We start from the raw sequence: 26,700 nt of genomic DNA, 5'->3' as shown, positions 1-26,700 counted from the left end.
CAGGAGCCTAAGTGAAGGAGATGCTTTTAAAGCTCCTAAGTCACTTTTAAATAGGGAGCGCAGCCTCCTAAGTCACTTGGGTGATTTACATTTTTTTACCCCAGTTCCCAAGTATACAGAGCCCAGGACACGTCTAGGGAGCTCAGACACTGAACCCACAGGCCCTTTTCATGTTGTTTTGAATTCTTTACAGCCAGAGACTTGTCCACACTGACTGATGGACCATCTATTCCATCAACGCCTATGCTTGCTCAGGGCAACAACATACAAAGAGAAAGGAAGGCTCGATCCCTGCCCCACGAGCTCACAGCACACGCAGCCACAGGGGTGGGGGCAGATGTCACCGAGAACCTCCCCTCGGACAATACGCTAGCATTGCGCATCCAGCCTCTCTGCCAGGCAGCAATGGACAGCGGTTACAGTCTGCCACCAAGCTGGAAGGACGAATGCAGGGAGTGGGGAATCTCTCACTCACGTGCTTGGGTGGCCCCTAGGTCCATAGTGTCTGAGCACCACACGATTTCGAATCTATTTGTCCTCACACACACCCCGCAGGCTGGGCAGGGCTCCTAGTTGAGGCACAGAGTTTGAGTGACTTGTGCAAGGTCACACAGTCCGAGGGGAGCAAGAAATCAAACCTGGATCTCCGGAATCCCAGGCTGGCACCCTAACCATCGGACCGTCTCCTCGATTCTGAAGACAGCTAAGCCCCATGCCCTGCCAGAGACAGTTTCTTGCACTGCCTCACAACAGGAGAGTCATTTCTACTGCCTTTTACATGCACCAGCTGGTGGGTAAATACGTAAATAAGAAATCCCCTGTCAGAGATTCACAGATTCTAAGGCTGGACGAGACCACTGGGATCTAGTCTGACCTCCTGTATGGAGCAGGCTGTGGAACTGCCCCAAGATAATTCCTAGAGCATCGTCTAGACAAACATCCAGTCTTGATTTAAAAATAGTCAGTGATGGAAATTCCACCATAAGCCTTGGAAAATTGCTCCAATGGCTAATTACCCTCAGTCAAAAATTTACGCCTTATTTCCAGACAGCATTTATCTAGCTTCAACTTCCAGCCATTTGGATCATGCTCTACCTTTCTCTGCTAGATTGAGGAGCCCGTTATTAAATATCTGTGCCCCTTGTAGGGACTTACAAACTGTACTCAAGGTACCCATTTGCTTTCTCTTTGTTAAGCCAAATAGATTGAGCACCTTGAGTCTCACAAGGAGGTTTTCTAATCCTTTGATCATTCTTGTGGTTTGTCTCTGAACCCGTATTACCATTTATTAACATCCTCCTTGATTTGTTGGCATCAGAACCGGACACAGTATGACAGCAGTGGTCCTACTCATACCAGATACAGAGATAAAATAACCTCTCTGCTCCTACTCGAGATTCCTGCATGAAATGCCCAGGAAAGGTCTTCACCCCCTAGAGCCTGTGTAGACACTTCAGGGGACCCACGCTGACCATCACACTGTGCTATCAGGAATAAAACATTTCCCGCCAAAGCCTCTCATATAGTTCTCTTTGCCCATCTGGCTGCTTCCCTAAGTTTGGGGAGGGGGGGGAGGGAGAGTGAGTGTGTGTGTGCGCGTGCGAGAGAGAGAGAATGAGAGAGAGTGCGTGTGCGCACGCGTGTGAGAGCGCACGCGCCAGGGCTTGTCTACACAACAAAGTTAAGTCGATTTAAGTTAGGGCAATCTACATCCACCGCAGTAATTAAATTGGCCATTCGTGTCCATCCTACCCTCCTCCTGCTGGTAGTGCGCATGCTCACCAGGCATGCTTGCTCCTTAAGTGGGGCACTGTGAGGGGCTGACAGCCCGAGCAGTCTGCCCCGGGGTGGTGGGGTCCCAACTGTCAAAGGCAGCAACAGGCGATGTAAACAACACCCCCATTGTATACACAGACACTGAGTTGACCCAACAGCTGTGCCTCTCGCAGAGGTGGAGTTATTAAGGAGATGTAGTGGGTGACTTACATGTGGAGAAGCAGCAACAGAGTGTGGACACTTACAGAGTTAGGTCGACGTAAGCGCCGTAACGTAGACCAGGCCTGAGTGAATAGATGCCGCAACCCTCATCTCTGGGCAGACATGCACCCCTGGGACACAGGTTGCCACAAACTACGGAGCAACCTCTCTGTGGGAGCACCTTAGTGACCCGGTGCTGTTGCTAATCAGGTCCAGTTCCCTTGGGGCCAGCCAGGAAGGGGTGAGGTGGTGAATGGATGAGTGTGAGCCGGAGTGGACTGTCCAGTCACTTTAGGGCTTTTATGTCTTTAGCCCTTCCCGAAAATGCATCCAGCTGGAGAGATGGTTCTGTTTCCTCTACTGCTGAGCCATGATCCCACCAGCCCCCACTTCTCCCCGGGGCCAGTGGCCACAGATCTTCGCAGCTGGGGACTGGCCAAGGTGAGCACACCCGCCCTTGGGTTTATCAGCGGTTTTGTGCTACACTTTACGGTCCTCCACAGGCAAGGGGCTCTGACTCACGCACTCCCCCACAGCCTGCAATCCAGAACCTCACATGGAATTATCCCAATGTCGGAAAAGATTAGGGAGTCTAACCTGAATCTATTGCACTCAGATCCTTGTGGAGCACCAGGGGCTGAGGCTGCTTCTTAATTGCCTTTTTAAAAATGGTTAAAGACTTTCCTTTCCCTTCCCCAAACCCCAGAGCAGTAAGGTCGCAGACAACACGCAAAGGAAGTGAATTGAAACTGACGCATCTGCCAGGCTGCCTGATCTGAAGCTGCCCCATTGCAACCATCACCTCCTGTCAGAGCAAACCACATGGCAGAGGCAACGCCGATACGTCTGTCCTGGAGAGATGTGCTTTGCTGGGCAAACTTTGGGAAGATGACACAAGGAGGAGGAGAAAGACACCGACAACAGTTAATTTTCCTTGGAGAGGTTCAGATAGTAAGAGGAACCTGGGCTGGAGGGCTCAGGCTAGCTTCTTGCATACCATGCAGGAAACCACAGCTCAGTGAATGCACTGCTAATGGCATCTTCCATGCCAGTATCCTACAGCACTTTACAAAGAGTGGCCCCTTTGGGCTGGGGCGGTGTCATGCCCTTGCGTAACAGCAGTGAAGTATTATCCCCATTTTACAGATGAAGGCACAGGCTGCTTAAGTGCCCATGCAGGGAAATCTTTAGCAGAGCAGGGAATTGAACCCAAGACTCCTTAACTCCCAGCTACAAGAGAGCACGTCTCCTCCTTAGCAGCAGTCAGTCAGCTGTAAGCTTGGTGACCAAAAGGCAGGAAGCAGCTCATCCATTTAATTAAAGTCGCTCTGGTTGCATTGATTTGCTATGATGCTTGGAAGACAAAATCAGCCTCTTCATTGATTTTAGTCCACACCGCAGAGGACTGTCCCAGTTTAATATCTAGGCATTTCATTAAGGTGCCTCTTCCTCCCTCTTCGGGCGCATCACGCAGTAAGCGGCAACAAGGCCCAGAGCCCGCTCCACAGACTCAAGTTCACATTTTGGCACTAAAAATAGCTGTGCAGGCTAGGTAGGGGGGTGGGCTCCAGCCTGAATCAGGGTGTCTACACTGCTCTTTTTAGCGCCATGGTGCAAACTTGGGTCTGTCAAGCCGGGCTCTGAGCCTCGCTGCTGCAGGCTGTGTAGATGCACCTTCCAGATCGGTAACGAAGATGTACAATCAGAACGAACCCCACACTGGTCCCTGCAGTGCTCAGGAGGCAATGGCCCTGCTCGATGCAATGCGAGCCACAGCTACCCTAGCACTTCAGATTCGAGGCCATAGGCCAAGTTTTGTGTGTAACAAGCCCTGATTGGATCTTTAAGTACGATTCTGAGGCTGTATCTGAGGCTTTCCCGAGATCCCAATCTGCTGCACAGCCTGAGGGCCCTTCTATAATCCTTCGGAACAAAAAAACCAATCAGGTTTGTCTGGCTGGCTTTATTCTCTCTAAACCCCCGGGGGTGCCTCTTTAGGCTCCTGTTTCCTTAGTGATTTCCCACCGCCCCCGCCTTACCTTTGTTCAGAATGGTCCGTCCATGCTCAGTTTTTACATCAGCCCTTTAAAACCCTGTTATTACCTTGCTGCTCGGCTGCAGCAGCATTGCACTCTGCGGAGGAGGCCTTTGATTCCTGTGTGCTGAGCAGAAAGCCAGTTGCCCTCACACAGTGCACAATCAGTGCTCCACTGGGCTGTAGCTGCACACACAAGTACAGTGGCCCTTTAGGCCCATCCTGCCCAAAATCTCTCTCAGGATTGCTACAAGCTTGGAAACTCAGAACACTTTCTCTCATCTAGATGCATACGATCAGCACGAGACACAAGCAATCTTGTCAAAACCACACCGCAATGTTTGTGTCCGGCCACAACTGGTTGAGAAGGACCTAGAGTGGTGGTGGGTCTGCCCCTCCCTACATACCCTCACACTAGAGCTGGAGGACGTGTAGGGCACAGGCAGGGACCCACGGGCACTGCCAACAAGATCTCTGATTGAGAGCACACTAGACTGAATTACAGCTTCCCAAAGGGAGGATCCGGCAGTGCCACTGGGGAAGCACCAATATCCTTTCAGGACAGGCACAAGAAGTCAAGGGGGAAATGGGAGAGATGTGCTAAACTGCTTGATCTTTTTGAATCAAGGGTCAGCAAGGAGCGGATTCTGGATAATGAAGATCCAGCGTGTCCACTCTTCAAGCAGTAGCATTGCTGGGTTTTTGAGCCCCGGCTGGTGATGAAATAGCCTGGTGTCAAAACAAAGGAAAAGGGGTGGGGGAAGAAATGCTGTCCAGGGTGCTGAAAGGGATGCACCAGAGTGATTTGTGAGGGTGGCTGTTATTCTCTTGTTGCAGATGGGGAAACTGAGGCACAGAAAAGTTAAACCACTTGCCCAATGCCATAGAACAAATTAGTGGCCGAGCCAGTTTGGTCTAGTCTCAGCCTCCTGCCCGAACCCCTAGCCCACAAGGCAGGATGAACTGGGTACACTCGGTAGGGTTACACTATTGCATTCCTGACTTTTTGCACCTTCCCTCTTGAATTCTCATGCACAGAGTCATTCTCGCCTTTCCTCCCCTGGGACCTTGGAAGTCAGGATGGCCTCATTTCTGGATCCTCCCCATCTTTGACACTGCCTGCTCTGGCCAGGGGCTACCACCTTAGGCCAGTCTCGGGTACATTAAGCACAGAAAGGAAAGGAGCTGCTTGGTTTCCACATGCAATACACACACAGCTCTCCCAGGCACTCTAATGCCCCTCCCCTATGCCTTCCCCAGTCTGTCTTTTGCACACTCCTCCAGACCCTGCCTCCTTTTCCTTCTTTCACAATGTCCCTCACATATGATGGCTACACATCTCCCCCCTTGCCTTCTCCTCATTTCCCCTCCCCTTATCCTCCTCCCCCTCTAATTTACATTGGCCCTCCCTGTCCCCCTCCCACACAGTTCTGCTAAACTTTCTGGCCCTTATGTCTCCTCAGGCTGAAGCACGTAGCATACCTGGTGTTCAGCGGACAAGCTAACTGTAAAGGCACCAGGTCCAGCAAACGGCACATGGATGCGCATCAAACCAACGCTCTCAGTGAACAACAACATGTAATTATTAGGAAGATCGTCCTCTTGAAAGTGGTTATTTAACAGCCTTTTCTTCATGTCATGGCCAATTAAGTCATAAATTAGTCCTCAGGAGGAGCCTGTCCCACTGGGGTCAGCAGGTTGACGCTGCTGCAGTAGAATTAGCTGAATCCTTGGCAGCCCTTCAAGAGAGAGGGAAATAAATCAGTAATTGGAATTGAATAAAGACTACTGGCTTCTTCCTCAGGCAGACTTGGATCACTTCAAGGACCATTCAGACCTCACAGCTGCTACAGTCATGTTATTTTCCTGTAGTGAGTGGGTGTGAACCTGCACTCTGGATCCAAACACCTTCCAACCTGGCAACCTGATCTGAGCATCCTCAGGCTTGGAGGAGCTGAGCTGTGCGGCATGGATCTACAACTAACGATTGGGGCCATTATCTCCATGACCCGCAGAAAACGTGCTATCAACATTTGCACCAAAGGTCCCTTGAGTGATGATGTTGCTGCAAAACAAAAGAAAACAGGTCAAAATACTTCAGTAAGATGAAGTTAGGCACAGGTACACGTTGCCCGCATAGCTCCTCTCCCCCGCCAAACCCGCTGAGCTCCTGAGCATGCCCCAGGACCCCTTCATGCCCTCTCCCACCCACTCCATAGGTTCTATTCCGAAAGCAGTAGAAAGCTCAGAAAACAATTTCTCCCCATACATACATACCTCTGCTCGTATGGGGTGGGGGTCAACCAGTGGAGGTCTCTGCCATAGCAGCAGATTGTTGTGGGCTGACAATTTTTGATCCCAAAAGCACAGCAATCATTAAGTCAACCTAATAATCCCAGTCAGGAGGTGAGCAGAACCAAATAGGATGGCAGCCAGACTCTAGGAAGGTTTCAAAACCTTTGTTTCCAGGGACACAGGGCCTAACTTGTGTAGTTTGGCCTCTTACAGAGCTGCTTCTGTTTTTCAGACACGTTAACACGCTCTATCTGAAGTGCCCTCCTAGCCAACAATAGCACACATCAGTGCTAACTCGAGGAGTTTTGGATCAGGTATTTTCAGAGATTAAGGCCAAAAGGTACCATTGTAATAATCTAGTCAGACCTGCTACATAGTACAGGCCATAGAATTTCACCCAGGGATCCCTATATCAAGCCTGTAACTTCTGGCTGAGCTGAAGCATATCTTTTAGACAGACACACACATTGGATTTAGAGAAGTCAAGTGATGAAGAATCCACCAAATCCCTAGGTAAATTGTTCCAATGGTTAATTCCCCTTCCTTAAAAATCTGCACCTCATTTCTAGTCTGAATGTGTCTGGCTTCGGCTTCCAGACACTGGATCTTGTTGTGCTAGATTAAAGAACCTTAAGAAATTTTTCTTTTTGTAGGTACTTACAGATTGTGATAATTGCCTTCCTAACCTTCTCTTTGATAGATCTTCATCTTTCTAAATAGATTGAATTTCTTTAGCTTTTAACTCGATGGCAATTTTTCCAGGCCTCGAATCACTGTTATAGCTCATTTCTGAACACTTGCAACATGTGGATACCAGGATGGGACACTATATTCCAGTAACAGTCTCAACTAATGGCCCAACAGTGGTAAAAACTCCCTACTTCTACTTGATACTTCCAAGGATTGCATTTGTTCTCTTAGCCATCACACTGCACTGGGAGTTCATGTTCAGTTCGTTTTCAACTATTATCCCCAAGTCCTTTTGAATCACTGCTTTCCAAAATACAAACCTTCATCCTAGAAGTGGGACCTATGTCTTTGTTTCCTAGATGTAGGACTTTGCCTTCAGCTGTATTAACACACATGATCAAGCAAGCCCTTCACATGCAAGTCAGATTACTCTAGAACTGACCTGTCCTTTATCACACCATCAATTTCAGCATCTGCAAACTTTATCAACGCTTTTTTCTTCCAGATCATTGATAAATGTCTTACATAGCATTGAGCCAAGAACTTATGGACTGAAGGAGAGTCTCTTTTCCCTTCCTTCCTCTTCCCCATCCTTCTATAGCTTATTTTGACCATTTTCTTCTCTCCCCTTCTTGTGGCTGAAAATCTTAAGAATCAAAGAGCCCAATTCACTTCTTTCTCATCAGCTTTACGCTGCTGTAGCTTCCATTGGACTCAATGGAATTTACTCATTTTCCCCACAGGGAATGGAGACTCAGACCTTAAGAATGTCTTTTAGCATTAGGCAGAAAAGATGGGATCTGTTCATTCTAACTGGGGCAGCCTCAATTGGCCATCCTGAAAGTTCATCTGATCAAAATGTCCCTATGTTATCCCCTGGCACACCTGATTTTTCTTGAAGGCATAATCTCATTTCAGACATGGCTTCAGCCACGCGTCTTCTCCACACTCATGCTCAGTCTTCTCCCTGGGGACTTGACCCCTAGAGAGAAGGTGGTAAAAGGAATGAAGACCGGCAACCTATTCAGCAGCAGGGCTGAGCCCTTATTCTCAGCACGCAAAAGGGAAGATTAGTGGTTGAACAGATTCAGCAAGGGGATCTTAGAAGTGTTCAATTTCTTCCTATCATCTTATGTAATTGTGATGAAACCTGGCACAAGTGGGGTAAATGTAACCATCGACAGACTTCCCATAATTTTGCTCTCTCCTATCAAAAATTTCCCCTTCAAGAGCATCTGCCTGTAAAAGAAAAAACGACATGGTCTTCAGCTCCCAATAGATAGGCTCTGGCCTGCAAAGGCAGCTGCTTCTGTTTAAATGAATCCTTCACCATCAATTAGAGGCTTTGACAGTGTTAGCAGCTGGGGGGTACATTTTGTCCTGACTCCTGTTTTAACAGCACAGAGTGGCTGCTAACCAGTTTCAAATCTTTAGTAGATGCCAGTCCCTGCAAAGATTTAACCTTTTACCCAAGTAGCATGACCAGCAATTCACTAGGCAGTTTGATATAAACTTCAAGAGGTCTAATCTGTTGTGTAATTAAGTATGAACCTTCAAGGATTCTACAGCTACTGCCACAACCAGTTGCTTTCCCAGAAAGCTTTGGTGGTAAGTCTGAAGGTGTCCATACTCATCACTACAGCATCCATTTGCATGGGGCAAGATTGACACCAATGACTAGTAAATTCATTTCAAGTGCCCTGTTTAGGACTGTCCTTATTCCAAGCTCAGACAAACCAGCTTTTTTTTTTTTTTTTAAAAAAAGGTAGTTCCCCTGTGACCTGGGCCAGCTCCCCTATGGAAAACACAACCCCCAAGAAATACTTCAAGCTGGTTTTACTCTTTGTAGCTAAAACAAGCCAGGATTTGCAAAGGAGCTTGAGTTAGACACCCAAATCCTATTGAATTTTCCTAAGAATGAGACACCGGATTCCCTCAGGTTCCTTTAAACATTCCAGCAACAATGTGTAGCCGGGAGAAACTCTTTAAGGCAGCAGCCTATGTTCTGGATGCCTACCTGATTTTCCAAAGAGCCCTACACCTGGAGACCAGCAACTCAGTTTGGTTTCCAATCCCAACTCCTTGTGACTGCTGTTCACATGTCTCCCTGCAAACCTCTTGTAAACCAGCGCTGCCAGACGAATGGAAGAAAACTGACCCCAGCAGGGCTGAGAGAAGACATCCTAGACAAGCAGTTTTTTTGGACAATCCACCTAGCAAATAACTATCAGCCAATGAAAATCTAGAGAGACTAAGCACCATCACTAGTTGCCAGCTTAACCCTCCCCTTCCTAGTCATACCATAGTCAGCAACCCACAACCAAGAATACCTGGAAAAGCCACCCAAAATATGGCTCTATTGTTGGGTGAACATCGCTAACTAGGTTCCACTAGCTAAGAAAACACCACCACGACCTTGGCACCTCTCTGTTCAAAACTGCAAGCCAAACTCCCCATTTAATCACTGGGACCAGAGGACGGAGCTGCTCAGGGCACGTTGCCGCAGCTCCATCAGCAGCAGGGACAAGCTCCAACACCTCTCTTGGAAGAAGTAAATCTTGCGGCAAGGGTTAGCAGAGAAGCAGCAACGTTTGACGGTGTTCTGATGTCGCCAGCGTGTTTCTGACCTGATTCCGGCCTAATGATGAGAGACGTGACTGTAGGGCGTCTGAGAGCAGGGAGAGTGAAAAGGGTAATAAATTAGAGATGTAAACAACAACATGTAAAAATAACGGTGTAACCCATCAAAATTCTATCGATGACACGGTTAAACATTTAACTAGAGAACTACAGGTGCACGGGTGCTGCAGCAGGGTTCAGCTGCTGGCCCACCTCCAGGGCTCTGTGCAGGGTGGCAGCAGAGCTCCGGATGCATGGTGGCAGCCTTGACCCTAGGCGCAGAGGCAGCAGAGCCTCAGGTGGAGTTTAATTGTTAACGGAAACTTCATGCTTATCGGTTTATTGATTAACCTTTTACATCCTTATTACAAATCAGAGATAATTCCACTAAGCTTAAGGTTAAGGAATGAGAAAATGTAAATTAACAGAAGGTAAAATGCATGGATTAAAGATGAGGTGGACTTTAAAGGGCGTTTTCTGTTTAGCTGCTCTGATTGGCTGAGTTTTCTGCAACTCAGCCATGTAGCAAAGATTTCCATTTGATAGCTCCCAAAGCGCTTTTCAAAGGGCAGTATAATTATCTTGATTTGGCAGATGGGGAAACTGTGAAAGAGGGCTGGGTAAAAGGGAAATGAGAGAGGGAGGGGTGAGTAGAAGGGGGCAGCTAGGGATCAAATTATAAGATACATTTGTAGAAATGAATTAAACAAGTTTACCAATCACCACTATCCCACTGTTTGTGTACTGTAACTCTTCCCACCACCTTGTGTCTTGCCTTTTTAAACCAAGTTCTTTGGGGCAGAGACTGTTTTCCCATGTGTTGTACAGTGCCTAGCACACCATAGCAGCATCATAAATACATAAACAAGTGAGGTCACTAATGGGCAGATCCTTCTTTTCACAGGATGCCATTTCCATCAGACTTGTTGAAAAGCGGCCCAGGAAACGGAAAACATAACCCAAGAGATTTATTCTTCTGGACCTCCTGCATGTCCGTTTATAAGAGGGTGAGTTATTTGTCAGCTGAACTATCCCTATATTTTCCTTTAGCAGAAACTTAACATTTTTCTGTCTCTATCAAAAGTTCATAGAGTACGATATAGTCCTGTCATCTCACTTGCTTTAAAGCAAAAAATCCAAGACCCTCACTTCAAAAAAGTATCAATTAATGGATGTAGACAGCCACCTATTTATAGTGGCAGGAGGGGAAAAAAAAAGAATTCCAAAATACTCTATGGGTTTGCATACCGAAAGAAATCCATGGAGACCAGGAATTTTTTTTCCCCAAAGTATTTAATAAAGAAAACATAAGGTAGCACAAATGTTTGTCAGAGCAGTGAAGAATTGATGGCTGTTTCTGTTCCAAACCATCAGCAAAAGTGGTTAAATCCCTACTAGCTGGTTGAAAAAGGAAAATCTTGGATTAAGGCCACAATCATTCACTCATTACATGTATATTCACTTCTTATACCATGAAAGTGACTCAACAAACAGCAAAAACAGATGAACGATCCCAGTTTTATAACAATAGGCATGAAGATCAAACAAACCATAGCAAGAAAAGCTTTAGACAGGAAAGGCTATGCCACAACACATGCCTCTGTATCAAGCCCAGAACTCCCATAGCCACCTTGGAAATACAGCCAAGCAGTACTCTACATCACTTCTGTCAAATAAGTTTCTCACTGCCAAAGCAAAAACGTTAGTAATGTGAGACCATGCTTGTCAGTTACTTTTACCCAAGTACCATTAAAATGGAATCTGGTTTTTCCTGAGGGTAGAGATTTTGCAGAAAGGAAGGAAGCTGCAGAATGAGCAGCAAAAAAATCATGACAAGCCAGAGGAAGGAGAGAAGCAAATTAGGGCTGGTAAAAATGTCCCAACAAACTGTACAGCCTAAAAGATAATGAATGCTACCTGGGGAAGATGGTTTTCATCTGAACAACCCATGTGTTCTCGGATAAATCTCATGGAGTTCTATGCTACCTTTCACAGCTTGTCTGCATTGAAATTTTATCAGAATTTTCCTCACCGCTGGTCTAGTAAGAGTGCCCAGAAGACAATTAGACAATGCTGTGGTAAAAGTGTCTGGTCAGCACTAGAGCTTCCATCGTTGCCAGTGCTGCATTAGTGCTCAACTAAATGCTAGAAAACTTTTTTAAAAACCATTATAGATGCAGACTATCAAACATGTCTTAGGTTCTACTGTAAGCTTTGCTAAATACTCAGTTCAGTGGCATTTCAATGCATTTCTTTGTTACCTTTCCTACTGTTTTACCATTCCCCAAATATGGGCTGACTGATATGACTCCCTTAGTCACAATCATCACTGCCTTACACCCAGTTTGATAAACACAATGGTAGATACCAAGAGTTTAAAGTTGTGAGTTTATTGCATATGTAACAAAAATGAACATGACCTCCTGGGTCCAGCCTACTATACAATCACTGTTTATTCCAGCTGGTTCCATAACCACATTAAATAGAACTAGTATTTCTTTAAATACTTTGATTCAGACATAAAATGAAACTTTAGTGTACAACTTTCACAAAATAAATCTGCAATAAAAACAGTGGGAAGAATAACAAGGATAGCAGCAATACTTAAACAAGACATTACAAAATAATAAATTAAAAATACATTATAAAGTGGTCAAGGAACAAAAATTAACAAATTAAAAACAGAATCACATATACTGTGTTTCTGGGAGCCTGCTGTGCTACACAGCACTGATCCTGGGCACTGGGTGCAGAGTGTGTGGTGGCGGGGGCATTACTTGTATGAAATCTGCTAGATTTCAACACCACCTTCCTTGACTTGAACTAAAAATGTACAGCTGAGTAAGCTTTGATTTCACCATCTCAACCAACAAGCAGCCTTTTAAAGCAGGGCTCTGTCAAACATAATGCCCAAGTTAACTAACATTCATAAAGCAGTCTCATTTCTTCCCGATTTAAAACACAAGCAGAACGGTGGTCTCCTACATCCCTGAGTGTATAGGACAGGCTGATAAGCAATATCAGGGCAAGTACTGAACATCTGTACCACTGGAACAGTTTCTAAATTTGTTTTTGGAATAGGTACAAGAAAGAATTCAGAAGATGTAACTTGCACTTTCCTCAGGTCTGCTCCAAATGTATTTGTGTACAAGGCAGATGGGTGATGGTGAAATGTGAACAGTAAACTTTTCTGTGTTATTCTTTGGGCAAGTCTGTAAACCACCAACCAGTTCAAATACTGGAAGTTGTTGCAGAGAACACGTTCCATCTTCTTCATGCTGGCAGACCACAAGGGAAAGAACATGCTTTAAAATTCTGGGTGTCTGAGGTGACAAGAACAGACTCAGTAAAAACCTCAGTCAATCAATGACTATGTTCCCTCCAGCACCATCCCCTCTCAACTTTCTGCTCATCTTTCACAATTTCTTGGCCATGAACCCAGATGTGAAACCAGAATAGTGAGAACCAAGCATTGTTTTAAACCCACACTTGCCTATTATTTTCTCCATCCAGACAGTTTTAAAGGCCTGCCTCACACATTAATGTACACAATGATATAAAATTAATGCTCCATCATTACGGCAGTGGCACAAAATTAAAAAAAAAAACATAAAACGGGAGAGGTGGGAAAGCTGTTTCAAAGATTTATCCCTTAAGTAATTTAGAGGACAGTTCCCTCTCCCCACTGCTGCCAGCATGGAAAAGGGACATTAGCAAGGCTTTTCAATATACAAAAACAGACTTTACAAAACAGAAATCCTTGCTTATTTTGTGCAACCAATGAAGCGTTGATCTAGAAGAGATGCACTATCAAATGCTAACTTGCAGTTCTCCGGACTGAGCCCCCTCCATCGTCACCTTGTTTGGTTTTAGAGAGCCAGCTGTGCTTTGTGTGAAGCTGGTGGGTTTTATTTATTTATTCTTAGCCCTTTCAGTGAAAAAAACACAACATGAGACCACATACAATATTTTTGGGCAACAACCTGTTTTAGATTTTTCCTATCTGCCTGTGGTATATTGCACACACAAATGCACTGAAAGGTTAACTACATTCTATTGGCAGTGACTGATTTCACAGCCATTTTCAACAAGCCAGGACTAGTGGAATTACGTTACCCAATGCAAGACTGCACAGATGTGCGGCTGCAGGAAGTTGCATTTTCCCCTCTACTGCAAGTGTCACACAATTTCTCCTTCCATGCCCAATAACCCATAATGCAGAAACTGGCCCTTAAGTGCCACTAGATTCTAAAGATCCTACATTTAACTGCCTGAACATCTCTCTCTTACAAAATCCTGCCACGTGAGCTTGTCTAGCCAAACTGTGCAAATCTCACAAAATTATATAATTTCATACTTGGAATGCAATTCTGACACTCCCAACATCAAATCACAAGAATTATGGTCAATGGAAAATCAAACAAAGGGGGAAGAGTCCAGGATTTTTGACAAGTATATAACTTTTTGTCCTATCACAGTTTAAAGCTATTATCAAATTCAATTAAAAAAGACAAAATAGAAATATTCCAGTAGACATTTTCAAAGAACAATCTCTGACCCACAGCTGAATTCCAATGCACTATTCCATAAACATAACATCTGTTAAACGTTTCAGTAATGAATCTCTCTAAAAATCAGGCTTGCCAAAGAAAATCCTATACACAGCAAGTCTGCTTTACTTATGTTTAGACATGTTTGATGGCTAACTTGCTCTTTATGAAGTCATGTTATTTTGTTAAAACACTGTCTTATCTTAGTGTGCAAATTGGAAGAAATGTTATTTGACCTAGGTACTTGATTCGCTGTTTCCCCTTGCACTGGGAATCCATTTTAGCAAATGAGTTAGAGTACCAACCTTTAACATTAGTTTCAGATAGTTGAAAAAAAAGCGCCATATGTGGCACTCGAGTAATTTCGATCTCTACAGAACTTAAGATAAAACCTTCCAATAGCTTTACGTAAAGTTTAGACTTTATTCACTATATAGTTATCCTTTTACCTTCCCCTCAAAAACACCTTTCACAAGGCCTATGACTTAAGAACAGAACTTTGTTCCATTAGCTTAGCTTTTAGCAATTTCCTCATAAAATCTTTTAGAATTTCAACTCACAAGTGTCTCTCAGATAAAACGGTGGCACAGAAATCACAGCTTTTTGGATTTATCTGATTTGAAAATTTTGTCTGTTTGCTTTCTCTTTACCAAGCTTCTTTGCAAAGTACTTAAATTTGGACAGACTATGGTAAAGTGAATCTGCAGGAGAAATATTTTTCCCATGTGCAAAACAATTAAATTTCAACCAGGATATCCAAAAAGAAATAATATACACCAATGAAGCTGCCCTGGAATCCTTCATTTTTCTAGACATGAGCCACTACTTTTACTGAGAGCTTCCTGCTAAGGCAGAACTTCAGTTACATGTGCATACGGAGTTTTATTTTCTGCTAGAAATTTGTTGCGTTTAACTGGTGTTTAAAACGTGCAATTCTGAATTCCAGTGCCAGTCAGATATTCAATAGCTGCTGGACTCTATAAGAGGCTCAAGCTTGCTTTAAGACAAAATAGCCAGGTACTCCTACCAATTGCAAGTCCTCAGCAAACCAAGCTCAGATACTCAACTACAGATTGATACTCCTATAAAAAGACCACAGGTCATTGACCCTATCACAATATGTGTTACAAGTCTAGCAGAATATCTGGTGTAATCAAAGCCAAATGCTGAACTTGGCTGCATTTCATTTTATGGGGATGGAAGAAGAGGGTGGGGATTATTGTAACAAAGGGGAGAAAATGGCTGGGAACCACCACCAAAAGCCCCCTCCCCCCACCAACAAATGAGGGGAAACAACCCCATCTCTCTAAGTTGTCTAGTGTTCCAATGCTTAAGACAGCTTAGCAGGAAGTTCACAGCAAGCTTCTTCTAGCTTTTGATCTGGTGGTCCATGAGCTAGTGTCTGTTTCCTTTGGTTGCTTCTTCACTCCACAGCAAATCCACATGTCTCTTCCACGGCTGTCAATAGCTTCTCATAAAGCTTCTCATATGACTCATAAGGCGGAATGTCAATCCGGTTAAAGCTAAACAAGATGAAAACAGTATGAACATTGCTGTATATGATCCAAAACATTTCACCTGCAAAAACCCATGTTTAAAGGTGTACTCTATAAAACGAACCATGGAAGAAGTGAAAATTATTAGCTGTTTCAGTGATCAAATTAAACAAGATTAAGATTAATTTAGCACCTTTTCCTTTAGTTCATGAACCTGCACAGGGAAGTTGTGAACTGGGGGAAAGGAATTTTGTTAGCATTTGAGCAAGTTTAACTTCACTGTTTCATGTTACCCTTTATCTAGTTTTAAAAAAAATAAATATTGCCTCTAATATGGCTACACTTTTTAAAATAAAAATTTAGCATTCACATGTGAAATGTTTGATAATTTTTTTTGCTTAATAATAATGTATAATTCTAATGGTGGAATAAAGTAAAAAGCTTTCAATAAAAATACAAACATTCCCATGCAATATTTGAACTGAAAACACTTGCAACATGTAAAAGACACCAGGCTACAGTAACACTGGCTAGCGTCCAAAGCATTTTGAAGCATTGTTTTAGTCACTGTAACACTAACTTCTTCCTCACCTATTAATGTATAATAGGGGAAGAAGTTACTGAATTCAAAACGTTTCCTGTATCGGACAATGCTATTGCTTTCTGCGGGGCTGATGGTCCAATGGAACATCAGACAGTAGTGTGCCTAATATGCAGGGCAGCACTGGGTGTGCACTTTGCCCCAAGTTAAGAGGTTAATTTACTGAAAGTGTTGTTTCAAAATAAGAGTTTTCCTACATTTTGGTTCTGAATGCCAAAATATTTAGGGTATCTATTAAAATGGCTTCCTGTACACGAGCATGTGAGTAGGTCTATGCAAAAGCTAATCTCAGATTCTCTTGAAGCTCAGTTCTGTATATAACGTATTAGGAGTGCCTTTTTCTAATTTTATAGCTAAATACACATGCAAGAACACCATTACTGTACTGCTGCACAAGGAATATATGGAGTTATTGAATCATTGTCTTTGAAGATTGTTTCTTGTAATGTGTATCCTTTTATCTGTGAAGGCTTGACTGGACAAATGGAGATAAAGGAATATACTGTGCACCAACGCAAGAGGCAGTAGATTTTAATAACATCTTCATCTTACCAAGTGTGGGCTTTTGGAAGGTTGTCTGTATTTGCATCTATCAAATGGATGGTAAACAGCCTGGGTCCTGCAGCGCCTGTAGAACCTTACAGACAGACATTCCAGTTAATGTACTTCAGCAACAGTTATAATACATAATGAATTTGCCAAATACGGAGGGAGGGGGTGGTAAGGAGGATTAATTCCAGTTTCAAGCAGGAATGTATCAGAGGTTAACTGTGCACACTAGTCAGTGCAGAGTTGGCCCAGGGGTTTTGGGGAGGTAGCTGGAGTTGTTCAGAACAAAGATATCACCCAACATGGCTCTCAGAAAACATGGGTTTTTACTTAAGTAAGAGTTTCCCCGTTCTCAGAATAGGAGAAGTGTTAAGGCAAGCAGCAGTTGGGAGAGGCACACACATACTATGGCTGCAAGGCTCCATCTATTCTCAGCCAACATGTATCTGTAATGGGTCCATTCATAACGTGCTTAAGATACTGAAATTCTGTTGCCAGAAAGAGGCAATTTCTGGAAATACATTCAAAGTCTAATAAAAATACTTATAGCAAATGTACTGAGTCAAGGTATAAAATCTTCATTTAAGAAATAGTCTAAGTAGTTCATGTGCATCAGGAACCCAATTAGATTTGTAAATTTCATGCACTTAAATATACAGTGGTTGTATATACAATAATTTTAACTACACCCATCTAGACAATAGTTTTCTCAGGAGCCTGACACATTCTAGTGGTGACACCAACTGAACTGCTACCTGATAACAAGAATACAGACTTGTCAATGCATCTCACTACTGGCAACTGCTTATGTGTTCACTACTGGCAGAGGTGTTGACAAATGAGAACTTCAATTCAAGGGCAGGGTTTCAGTAATCAAATTACTAAATTCTAGGGCACATATTGACATGCTACTATTATAGTGCAGTGAATATGGAACAACTTTTACTGCCTTCTCCGACTACGCATTAACTCAGACTCCACATCAGTCACCTTGCAAAGCCTTGAAACCTTGAAGAGGGACACGTGTGGACCCAGTCACAAACTGTAACAGCCTCGCCCTTCTTTCCTCATCAAACGTTTCCACGGCTTGCCAGAACCACTTTACGATATTGCTGTCTGACATGCAGTGCTTTAGACGTGTGTTTGACTTCCAGTCATTCATGTCTATCTTATCCAGGCCTCCTATTATTAGCTGTTAAATAATTTTAAAAACACTTTAAAGCAACAAGCACTGAAATGACATCTTATATTAATATTTATTACCCCAACATGCTTTACAAACTAATATACTGCACATACACAAAACATTTTACCCACAATGAAAAAAAAAAAACTTCTGGTGCACAGTATATAGTAATGCTACTAAACAGCTCAGGACAGGAGGTGAATACTCTCTCCAATTGAAATGGCAAGCGGATTTTAGGTAGGCGAATGCAATTATCTAAACTGGGTTTGCAGAAGAAACAAAAGCCAACCTCTACTGTAATTATCACTAGTTTTGTTTGTTTTTTTAACATGGAACCTGAAAAGCATAGTGTGATTCCTTACACTATACCACAGCTTTAGACTTAGACAAAAGTGTCACAGACTGAATCATACAGACCACTTTTCACAGCACTGCACTTTATCTGGAGGTCTTCCATCCCACTAATGACTACAGCCAAACTCTGCTTAATTTGTGAGATCTTACTAGATCACTGCCAGCTGTGCCATGGCATATATATCTATACAATATTCTGTTTATCATCTCTAATATAGACTACAAAACAAACTCCTCAGATCTCTTCCATAAGTGAAAATGGAATGCTGAGTAGTGGGAAGAAGTCACGATAGGCCAAGGTCCCAACCAGCTGGAATGGCGATAAGAAAGTGGGGACACAAGATCCAATTGCTTAAAATAAATGATATAGTCCAGGGATTGGCAACCTTTGGCACATGGCTCATCAGGGAAAGCAACTAGCAGGCCAGGACGGTTTGTTTACCTGCAGCGTCGGCAGGTTTGGCCGATCGCAGCTCCCACTGGCCGCAGTTTGCCATTCCAGGCCAATGGGGGCTACGGGAAGCAGTGGCCAGTACATTCCATGGCCCACACCGCTTCTCGCAGCCCCCATTGGCCTGGAACAGCAAACTGTGGCCAGTGGGAGCTGCGATCGGCCAAATCTGCCGACATTGCTGGTAAACAAATTGCCCCGGCCTGCCAGCAGATTTCCATGACAGGCCACGTGCTAAAGATTGCAGATCCCTGATATAGTATATTCCAAAGGTACTCAAACTGTTTCAGGTGGTGGACCACATTTTAAAAGGGTATTATCTCATGGATCTGTCTTGTACCATGATATGTAGAACCCCTTCCCTCTCAATCACACTCATTTAACACTGTGGCAATGGCAACATTTGTTTACATGAAAAATATAAAAGTTTTAATGCATTTTTTATTTGCCTTTCAAGGCAATTTAGAAGACTGAAACAAGAAACAGCCTTATGTGACTAGCTGGCATGCCACAAATTGCTAGCAAGTGCTTCCAGGACCACCAATGGTCCACAAGCTACAAGCTGAGAACATCTGCTTTACTATTAATGGAGCAAACCATTTGCACTGAAGGAACAGAAAACAGAAATAAATAAATGTGATACAAAGAAAAGAATATCATTTTAAGTGGCTGCATTTTGAAATTCAGGTTTAAAGTTACAGGCCCAGGTCTTTTCTATATATTCTATACTTAAATTTTCTGCTTCCATTTTAAAGTGCTCTGATCTTTGCTCTATGCAGTATCAATAAAGGACCTGGATTGTAAACCATTACAGAAGACAAGCTATTCTGAGGAGACTAACAAGCTAGAATCTGTCACTCTGTGTGATCTGCAACATAGAATCAGTCTTATTGTTAAAAAAAAACAAAAACTCTCGAGGTCCTGCATTAGCCCTTGTTTAGACAACATATATTTCTACCATCTCCCATTTTAGACAGCCCAAGCAGTAATCCTAGTATCTTACATGTACAAAAAAGCCAGAACAAACTAGCAACTGTGATTAAAATGACACAGCTTTCTGGTACTGTTCATTATAATTGAAAAGGGCAAAACTATTTTTACATTAATACTCTATAAACATTTGCTCATGGCTCATCCTGATCACAAAATAAAGTCATTCCGAATGAATAAACACGTGTACCTCAAGCTCCTTCTGGTCAAAAGGCTTTAGTAAGTGTTGAGGAATAAGTTCATTAAAGCCTTTTTGTAGAGCCAGAAACTGTGCCTCAATTCCTCTCATAAATCGCCAGTTTACATACAACCTGGGGGGGAAAAAGCCCAAAACGGAAAGTTAGGAGCAATATGCTGGATAGAACTAGGCTTTTTTATATCAGAGTGGGAAAGTTTGGTCAAAGACCTATTATGGTCTTGATAGACACTGTGTTTATGGAAAACGTTTTTTGTCCATTTTCCTTCTGTTATTGCCAGTTCCATATCAACACAAAGAAAACAAGAACTAACTTTTATAAAGCTCAGTTTATTTCTCCTAGCTCTTATGTCACGTATACAAACATTGGTATGCCAGGAAGGTATATAAAGATGAATTCATACAAAATCAGGCCAGAAAAGTCAGTAGTAACTAGCTCCTGCGAATAGGTCACTGGATCTTGTTTGTATCATTCATTACATTTCCCATCAGTTCAGAGCATTTGTTTTCCAAGGTAAGGGAAAGCAGTAAATTAATGTTTGAAATGCATCAAGACAAGTATTATTCTATACTCGGGTATTGCAGATTTTCTGAAAAAAAAATCTTAAAGTTCTGCCCTCAACCATCGGTCTCCCTTCAAATACTTACCACCACTTTTAGGCATGTTTGCTAAAAGCCAGCTCCGAAGTCTAATCCCAAAATGATTTTAGTCATGTTTTTCAATGTCATCAGTAAGAAGATGGAAGTCAAGTGAAAGCAGCTATGAATTAATATGTATGATAATAAACAACTAAGGGAGAAATATGAACCTGCTCTCTACATTTGATATAGGTGTGATCTTGAATTCTCTTTGGATTTTTTCCTTAAGAGAGATGACCTAACTCAAACAAGTTATTGGACACCATCCAGGAATTACTGGATAAAATTCTATGTACTGTGCAATGCTACAGATCAGACTAGATGATGGGTTCTCAATCAGGGGGTCATGATCACCCTGCCCTTCCCATATTGCTAAATACAAGGTGGGTCTGGTATGGAAAAGGTTTAGAACCACTGGCTACTGAGTCATATTAGTCCCCTCCTGGCCTTAAAATCCATAAATCTATATACCTTATAAATCCTGCAGCAAAAATATCCCCAAATCTAAGATACTTAGACTTATTTATTCTTCAGAATAGATTGATTTAGTGCCAGCAGAAACTGCTGCCATGAAGAGAACCACAACTCAGAACAGAACTTGGTCCTTAGGCCCCTGCAAAGCCATTGGTGTGAAGTGCCAAGGAATTATTTTCTAATAATTTGCTCTGATTGAGGGAACACTGTTTACTTGCTCAGAGAAAGGTCTTCATTCCTCCCTAGACAAAGGAAGAGTCATTCTAACTGACACAAGTGGTTGTGATGGGCTGGAAATGGGAACTTTCAAGAAAGCAAAGGATTTCTCAATGTGCTTTTTCTCTGAGAATCTCTTTTCCTCCAAGTCCTAAACAACACACACTTGTTCACTAAAAACAATTTTCAGATCTCCCTCTAACTGTGCACTCTTCATTACTTCACTTTTCAGATCCTAAGAATTGTATAAAGAACTCGTCTTCTCCAACCCCTTCCCGTTATGTTTGGGGCAGCTGGTTCTTCCCGTGGTACCTGACATATTCTTTCTTGTTCTCTTCTGTTACAGGAACATTTCTGCCATTTGGTTTGAGCTCATGCTGCAGAATCCGCCCAAAAGCATTGTGTTCCACACAGAAAGTATGGTCCAACACTGGGGTGATGTCATTCTCTCTGTCAATTAACAGGAAAAGGATAAAACTGACATTTTTTTTTCCAATCTGTTGATGCACACAGACCAGTTATTTACTGAACACTTAAGCAAGTTAATCTGTGGAGTGAAGGGTCTATCTGCCATCTTTCACAAGCCCTACATTTACTGTTTCCTAAATTACCTCTCTCATGTATAGCCTTGTGGGTTTCAGAAGCCCAATCTATGTGTTAGTTTCCCTTGTCTCTATCACACTGGCACACCCTGCTAGTAACAGACAGTTAATTCATTAAATTTAAAATAAAATTAACTGATTTGTTGCCATATTTCAACACAAAGTCTGAGGGAGATCATGCAACTTTCTGAACTGCTGGTGAATTGACAATGAATTAGAACACAAAAGGAAAAGCTGCATTGACAATTATTGGCCTTATGACCAATGAAACTCTGAAGGAATTTCAAATATATCTGACTAAATCTAAGAGGATGTGAATATAAAAGATAATTTCTTATATATGTTTAAAACAGTACAACCAAGGGCATGCTCCCCCACTGGTTGTTTCCCAACTAATTAGTTGTCTAATGTTTAGTTGCGGATAAATTTCTGCAACTAAACATTAGACAACTAAGGACAAGGTTATGATTTCATTGAGGATCCAGCAAGAGCTGAGTGGTGTTTGTGTAAGAGCTCTTCTTCCCAAGTACCTTCAATTCTTGGATGAGGAGCAGAGGCCAGGAAATTGTGTTTTTGCAAACCTGCTCCACTGTGAAGGCTCTCTTTCTATGCGAGATCTTACTACCCCAGAGGTCTAGTGCTCGGTCTTCTACAGTTAAGTACTTGGTAAATGAACAGTACTTACAAAATCCAAACTAAACTCTTGTGCAGTTCTGGGTCAACAGATTCCAGATCAGACAGCTGAATGGGTTTCCCCAGCAGCTGTTTGTAGAAGGGAACTGTGAAACCCCCATTGATGTAGTGTCCATGGAACACAGCTAAACCCATTATCCGACCAACAAAATGGAAATACGACAAGTGATCCTGCAGGAGATACAGAAGAAAAAAGAAGAAATCATTGGAAAAGCAGTCCAATGCTGACACCTTGTGGCTAGATTTATGCCAGTAGCAATGACTTAGTATCCAAGGATTTGAAATCTGCTGGGCACCAAGGTGTATCTATATAACTATGTAAGCCTGGGCTCACTCAGGTTTGAGCCCATATCCCCTTCTGTCTATACACAACTCTCTCAGACTCTGGCTCAGACCTAAAGTCCTAGGTCCTGCAGTACTGGAGGGTTCAAACCCTTCTGCTTTGCAGTGTAGATGCAGCTCTCGACTGAAGTCCTAGAAGTCCACCAAAAGTATCCCATAATCCTATGGGTCAACTTCCTTTGTCCTCTCTATCCCAAGAACCGCCAGCTGACTGCAGGGAAATGGAAGCATCTGCCCCTCTCCCACTTGCTGTAGTACAGAAGCTTTGTGGGTCAGTGAGCTGCAAACATACCATCAGAAAGCCTTCCGTGTTTGCAATGGAGACTGAACAGAAAAAGCGAGTGAGGCCAGCAAAATTAAACTGCTGCTGAAACTGGGCCAAGAGGAGGTTTTGCCGCAGGAGCAGCACAACCTAGGGCCATACTTGGAGGAGCTTTTTGATGCCCCACCCTCACCCTGAGGAACAGCCCATTCCCTCAAAGCCAGCAATTATTTCAGGAATATCTATTATGCTCAACTTGCTGGAGTAAACCACACACCTGATTCCCTCAGAAATCTCTGCGACCACTTTACTCACAGTTGATTTTTCCAACACCAAACTGGTTGGGGTAGCCAGCCTCCAGACTGTTATAGCAACCTGCTTCTGGACCAGCATGGCTGTCCTCATGTGTATGGCTTGATGCTGGGGGATGGGTGGGGGTAGGGCAAGCAGCTCATAAAGCTCCAGAAATGTAGCTTTTCTTCATGTGAAAATTCTGAACCCAGTGCTGGTCATCCCCTGTCTGCATGATGATGTGGTCCCATCAATCTACGCTTGTGGCTCTGCTCCAGAAGAGCTTATCTACATAGGGGGCATCAGCAGATGTACTGAATGTCATGTGCAGCATCAGCCTCTTTAAGTCTACCATGTTTGTGTTCTCCTTGTTTTCTTCCTCCGCCTCCATCATAAGCTCTATCAGGTGCCTTTGGTGGGCCAGAAAACACCACTGAAATGTCCACCAGCATCTCTCAGAAGCTCTGCCTGTTTCCTGACACTGAAGTGAAAGCAAGAGCAAGAGAAGTGCTGCCTCCATGTTGCTGGTTCTGATAGCTGGGAGCACACAGACCAAAGCAGTTTCTCCTCCCTTGGTGTTCACACCTCAACTGCTAGAAGAGGGCCTCATCCTCCCTGATTGAACTAACCTTGTTATCTCCAGCCTGATTCTTGCTTGCATACATATACCTGCCTCTGGAAATTTCCACTACATGCATCCGACAAAGTGGGTATTCACCCACGAAAGTTCATGCTCCAATATGTCTGTTAGTCTATAAGGTGTCACAGGACTCTTTGTTGCTTTTAATGAATTAACTGGGTCAATTAATTTGGAAAGGTCCCCACACACCATCTGAAGGGTTCAACACCAAAAAAGGAAATGCAAGAATATGAAGCCAAAGAAATCCTTTAGAAATACAAGCAGCAGAGAAAATCCAAACAAATCAAATGCTTGTCAAGTAGAATACCAGCTTTACCCCTAACTCTTATTGGTAATTTCTTTTGTTGGAAATTAGCAAATAGCTCATTTTATTCAGTTCTAGACCATCCACATGTTGCTTATGCTTGCAGGTTTGCCTCAGTTTTTAAGGAGTAGGCTTTTTCAACTTGAGGCCAAATTTCTTCGATACATCCTCTTGCACAGTGCCACCTATAACTTGTTAACACTGGGATTTTAGTCACTGATTTAAGTGCACGAGGTGTAAATCATGCCTACACTAGAGGTCTACATCAGTGCAGCAACAACAACAACATCTAAAAATCACAAAATACACAAGGGTTTACTCTAGATTCATAGATTATAATGTCAGAAGTGACCGAGATTCTCAGGACAAATCATTCGGTGGCCTCAGAGTGAGGCCACCAACTGTTGCTGGTGGCCACTCTCACAATTTTTCCTAAAATACTTAATTAGCTTTAGGGGAAAAAAAGCAAATATACACGTCCAGATAATTGTAATTTATTTATTGCTAGCTAATAAGTCTGTTGTGAAAAGAGATATTAACAAACATACAAGTATCACTTTTCACAGCAGACTTACTCAACCCCGGAAAGCCTGGGGACAAATTAAGCCATGGAGGGCGGGGCTTTGGGGGAGGCAGCTGGGACCAGGGAAGATGGGGATGGGTGGGTGGGTGGGTGACTGGGGAAGGCAGTGGGGGGCCGGAACCCAAAGGCTGGTGGACAGGGTCTAGGGATGGAGACCAAAACCCTGCGGCCAGAGCCTGGTGCCTACAACCGTGCAGCTGGAGCCGAGGGCTGGAGACTAACGCCCCACAGCCAGAGCCTGCCACCCCAAGGCTGAAGCCCAAAGCCTGAGTCCTAGTACCCCTGGTAAGATGGGGAACTCATCAGCTACCTGCTCCTCCACCATTGTGCCCTAGCTGTCTCCGGAGGGGGACAGGGTCCAACCCTTGCTTGCAGCCCCAGCAGTTGACACCAAGGTAGTGCATTCAGGAGCAATGGGTGTGGGGGGGTGGGAGTAGCTGCACCCATGCACATGGTCTCAAAGGACCAGGTGTTTAATAGTACCAAAGAATCTCACATGACAGCACACAGCAGTGCTGATATACCATAAACCACACACTACTTCTGGTACACCAGTCTAAAACTCACTATTACATTAGTTTACGTCCCATCACAAAGCTTGATTGTTTACCTATTAAGACTGGACAACGATTAACAGATGTAGAAGCGTGACTGAGCTCCCACTGAAGTTTAACATATATTATTATTGCTCTAATGTTAATACTTACAGGATTGATAGAAGAGTCTGGATTGATTTGCAGCATGTAAATATTGTCTGTAGAGTACTGGAAGAGTCCATAATAGGGGTTCAACATTTCATGGCACAGTAAATACAACCACTCTCTGCCAAACAAAGCAGCATTTTAGTGAAAGTTTCACTGAAATTTCAAACATTTATTGTAACTCTGTCAAACAGTCTTGAATGATTTATTTTCAATTTTCTATCAGAAATCTGGTAACCTATATTGCCTAGGGTGGAGGACTACAAAGCTTCCTCTAGGAAGCCAGGAAGCGTCTAGCTCATTCACATACAGATTTTGATTTTACTTTAGCAGTATTGTCAAGGAAATTAGCATTAATTAAAAAAAAAGGGAAAAAACAGACACCAGTAAGCACTTAGGGTAATGTAATCGTAACTTACTCTTCACCTGAGCCATGGGACTGAGTGTAATCAGAGGAAAACAAATTGCTGGGTCATTTAATCAATGGAGCCCTCCTAACATGAGGCTGTCATAAACAGATAGTTAAGGGTTAATGTCTCTTTTACCTATAAAGGGTTAACAAGCTCAGTGAACCTGGCTAACATTTGACCAGAGGACCAATCGGGAGACAAGATACTTTCAAATCTGGGTAGAGGGAAGTCTTTGTTGTTGTGCTTTTTTCTTTGTTCTCTGTTCTCTCTTGGGATTAAGAAAAGCCAGTCATGTAACCAGATTTCTCGAATCTTACGGAAACAGACTCTCAGGTTCCAGATAGTATGTAATAGATAAAAAGCAGATTAGATTTGTTTGTTTTCTTTATTTGCAAATGTGTATTTTGCTGGAAGGATTTTAACTCTGTTTGCTGTAACTTGTATACTTAGGCTGGGAGGGGGAGCCCTCTAGTCTAGGTGAAGCTGAAAGACCCTGTAACATTCTTCCATCTTGATTTTACAGCAATCTTTCCCTTTTTTTTTTTTCACGTGGT

General features: G+C 43.2%; 1 protein-coding gene across 2 annotated transcripts in view; it reads right to left on the bottom strand.

The window, feature by feature from the left end:
• Nucleotides 1-11,987: 11,987 nt before the first annotated feature.
• SMURF1 (SMAD specific E3 ubiquitin protein ligase 1) overlaps nucleotides 11,988-26,700 on the bottom strand; it is a 40,646-nt gene continuing 25,933 nt past the window's right edge. Inside the window, exons 7-13 of one of the 2 annotated variants that reach the window (XM_075069171.1) lie at nucleotides 25,743-25,857; nucleotides 22,606-22,784; nucleotides 21,631-21,768; nucleotides 19,984-20,104; nucleotides 17,803-18,004; nucleotides 16,816-16,891; nucleotides 11,988-15,689 (exon numbers count right to left, since the gene is read on the bottom strand). In XM_075069171.1, the coding sequence (XP_074925272.1) occupies nucleotides 15,590-15,689; nucleotides 16,816-16,891; nucleotides 17,803-18,004; nucleotides 19,984-20,104; nucleotides 21,631-21,768; nucleotides 22,606-22,784; nucleotides 25,743-25,857 (931 nt within the window). In that variant the 3' untranslated portion in view covers nucleotides 11,988-15,589. Of the gene's footprint in view, nucleotides 15,690-16,815; nucleotides 16,901-17,802; nucleotides 18,005-19,983; nucleotides 20,105-21,630; nucleotides 21,769-22,605; nucleotides 22,785-25,742; nucleotides 25,858-26,700 lie in introns of both variants that reach the window. The other variant, XM_075069170.1, reaches the window with a different exon arrangement.

Source organism: Chelonoidis abingdonii, chromosome 9, assembly GCF_003597395.2.
Source record: "Chelonoidis abingdonii isolate Lonesome George chromosome 9, CheloAbing_2.0, whole genome shotgun sequence".
Classification (NCBI taxonomy): domain Eukaryota; kingdom Metazoa; phylum Chordata; order Testudines; family Testudinidae; genus Chelonoidis; species Chelonoidis abingdonii.
The sequence above is the reverse complement of the archived record's forward strand: the minus strand, read 5'-3'. Positions and strand labels throughout refer to the sequence as shown.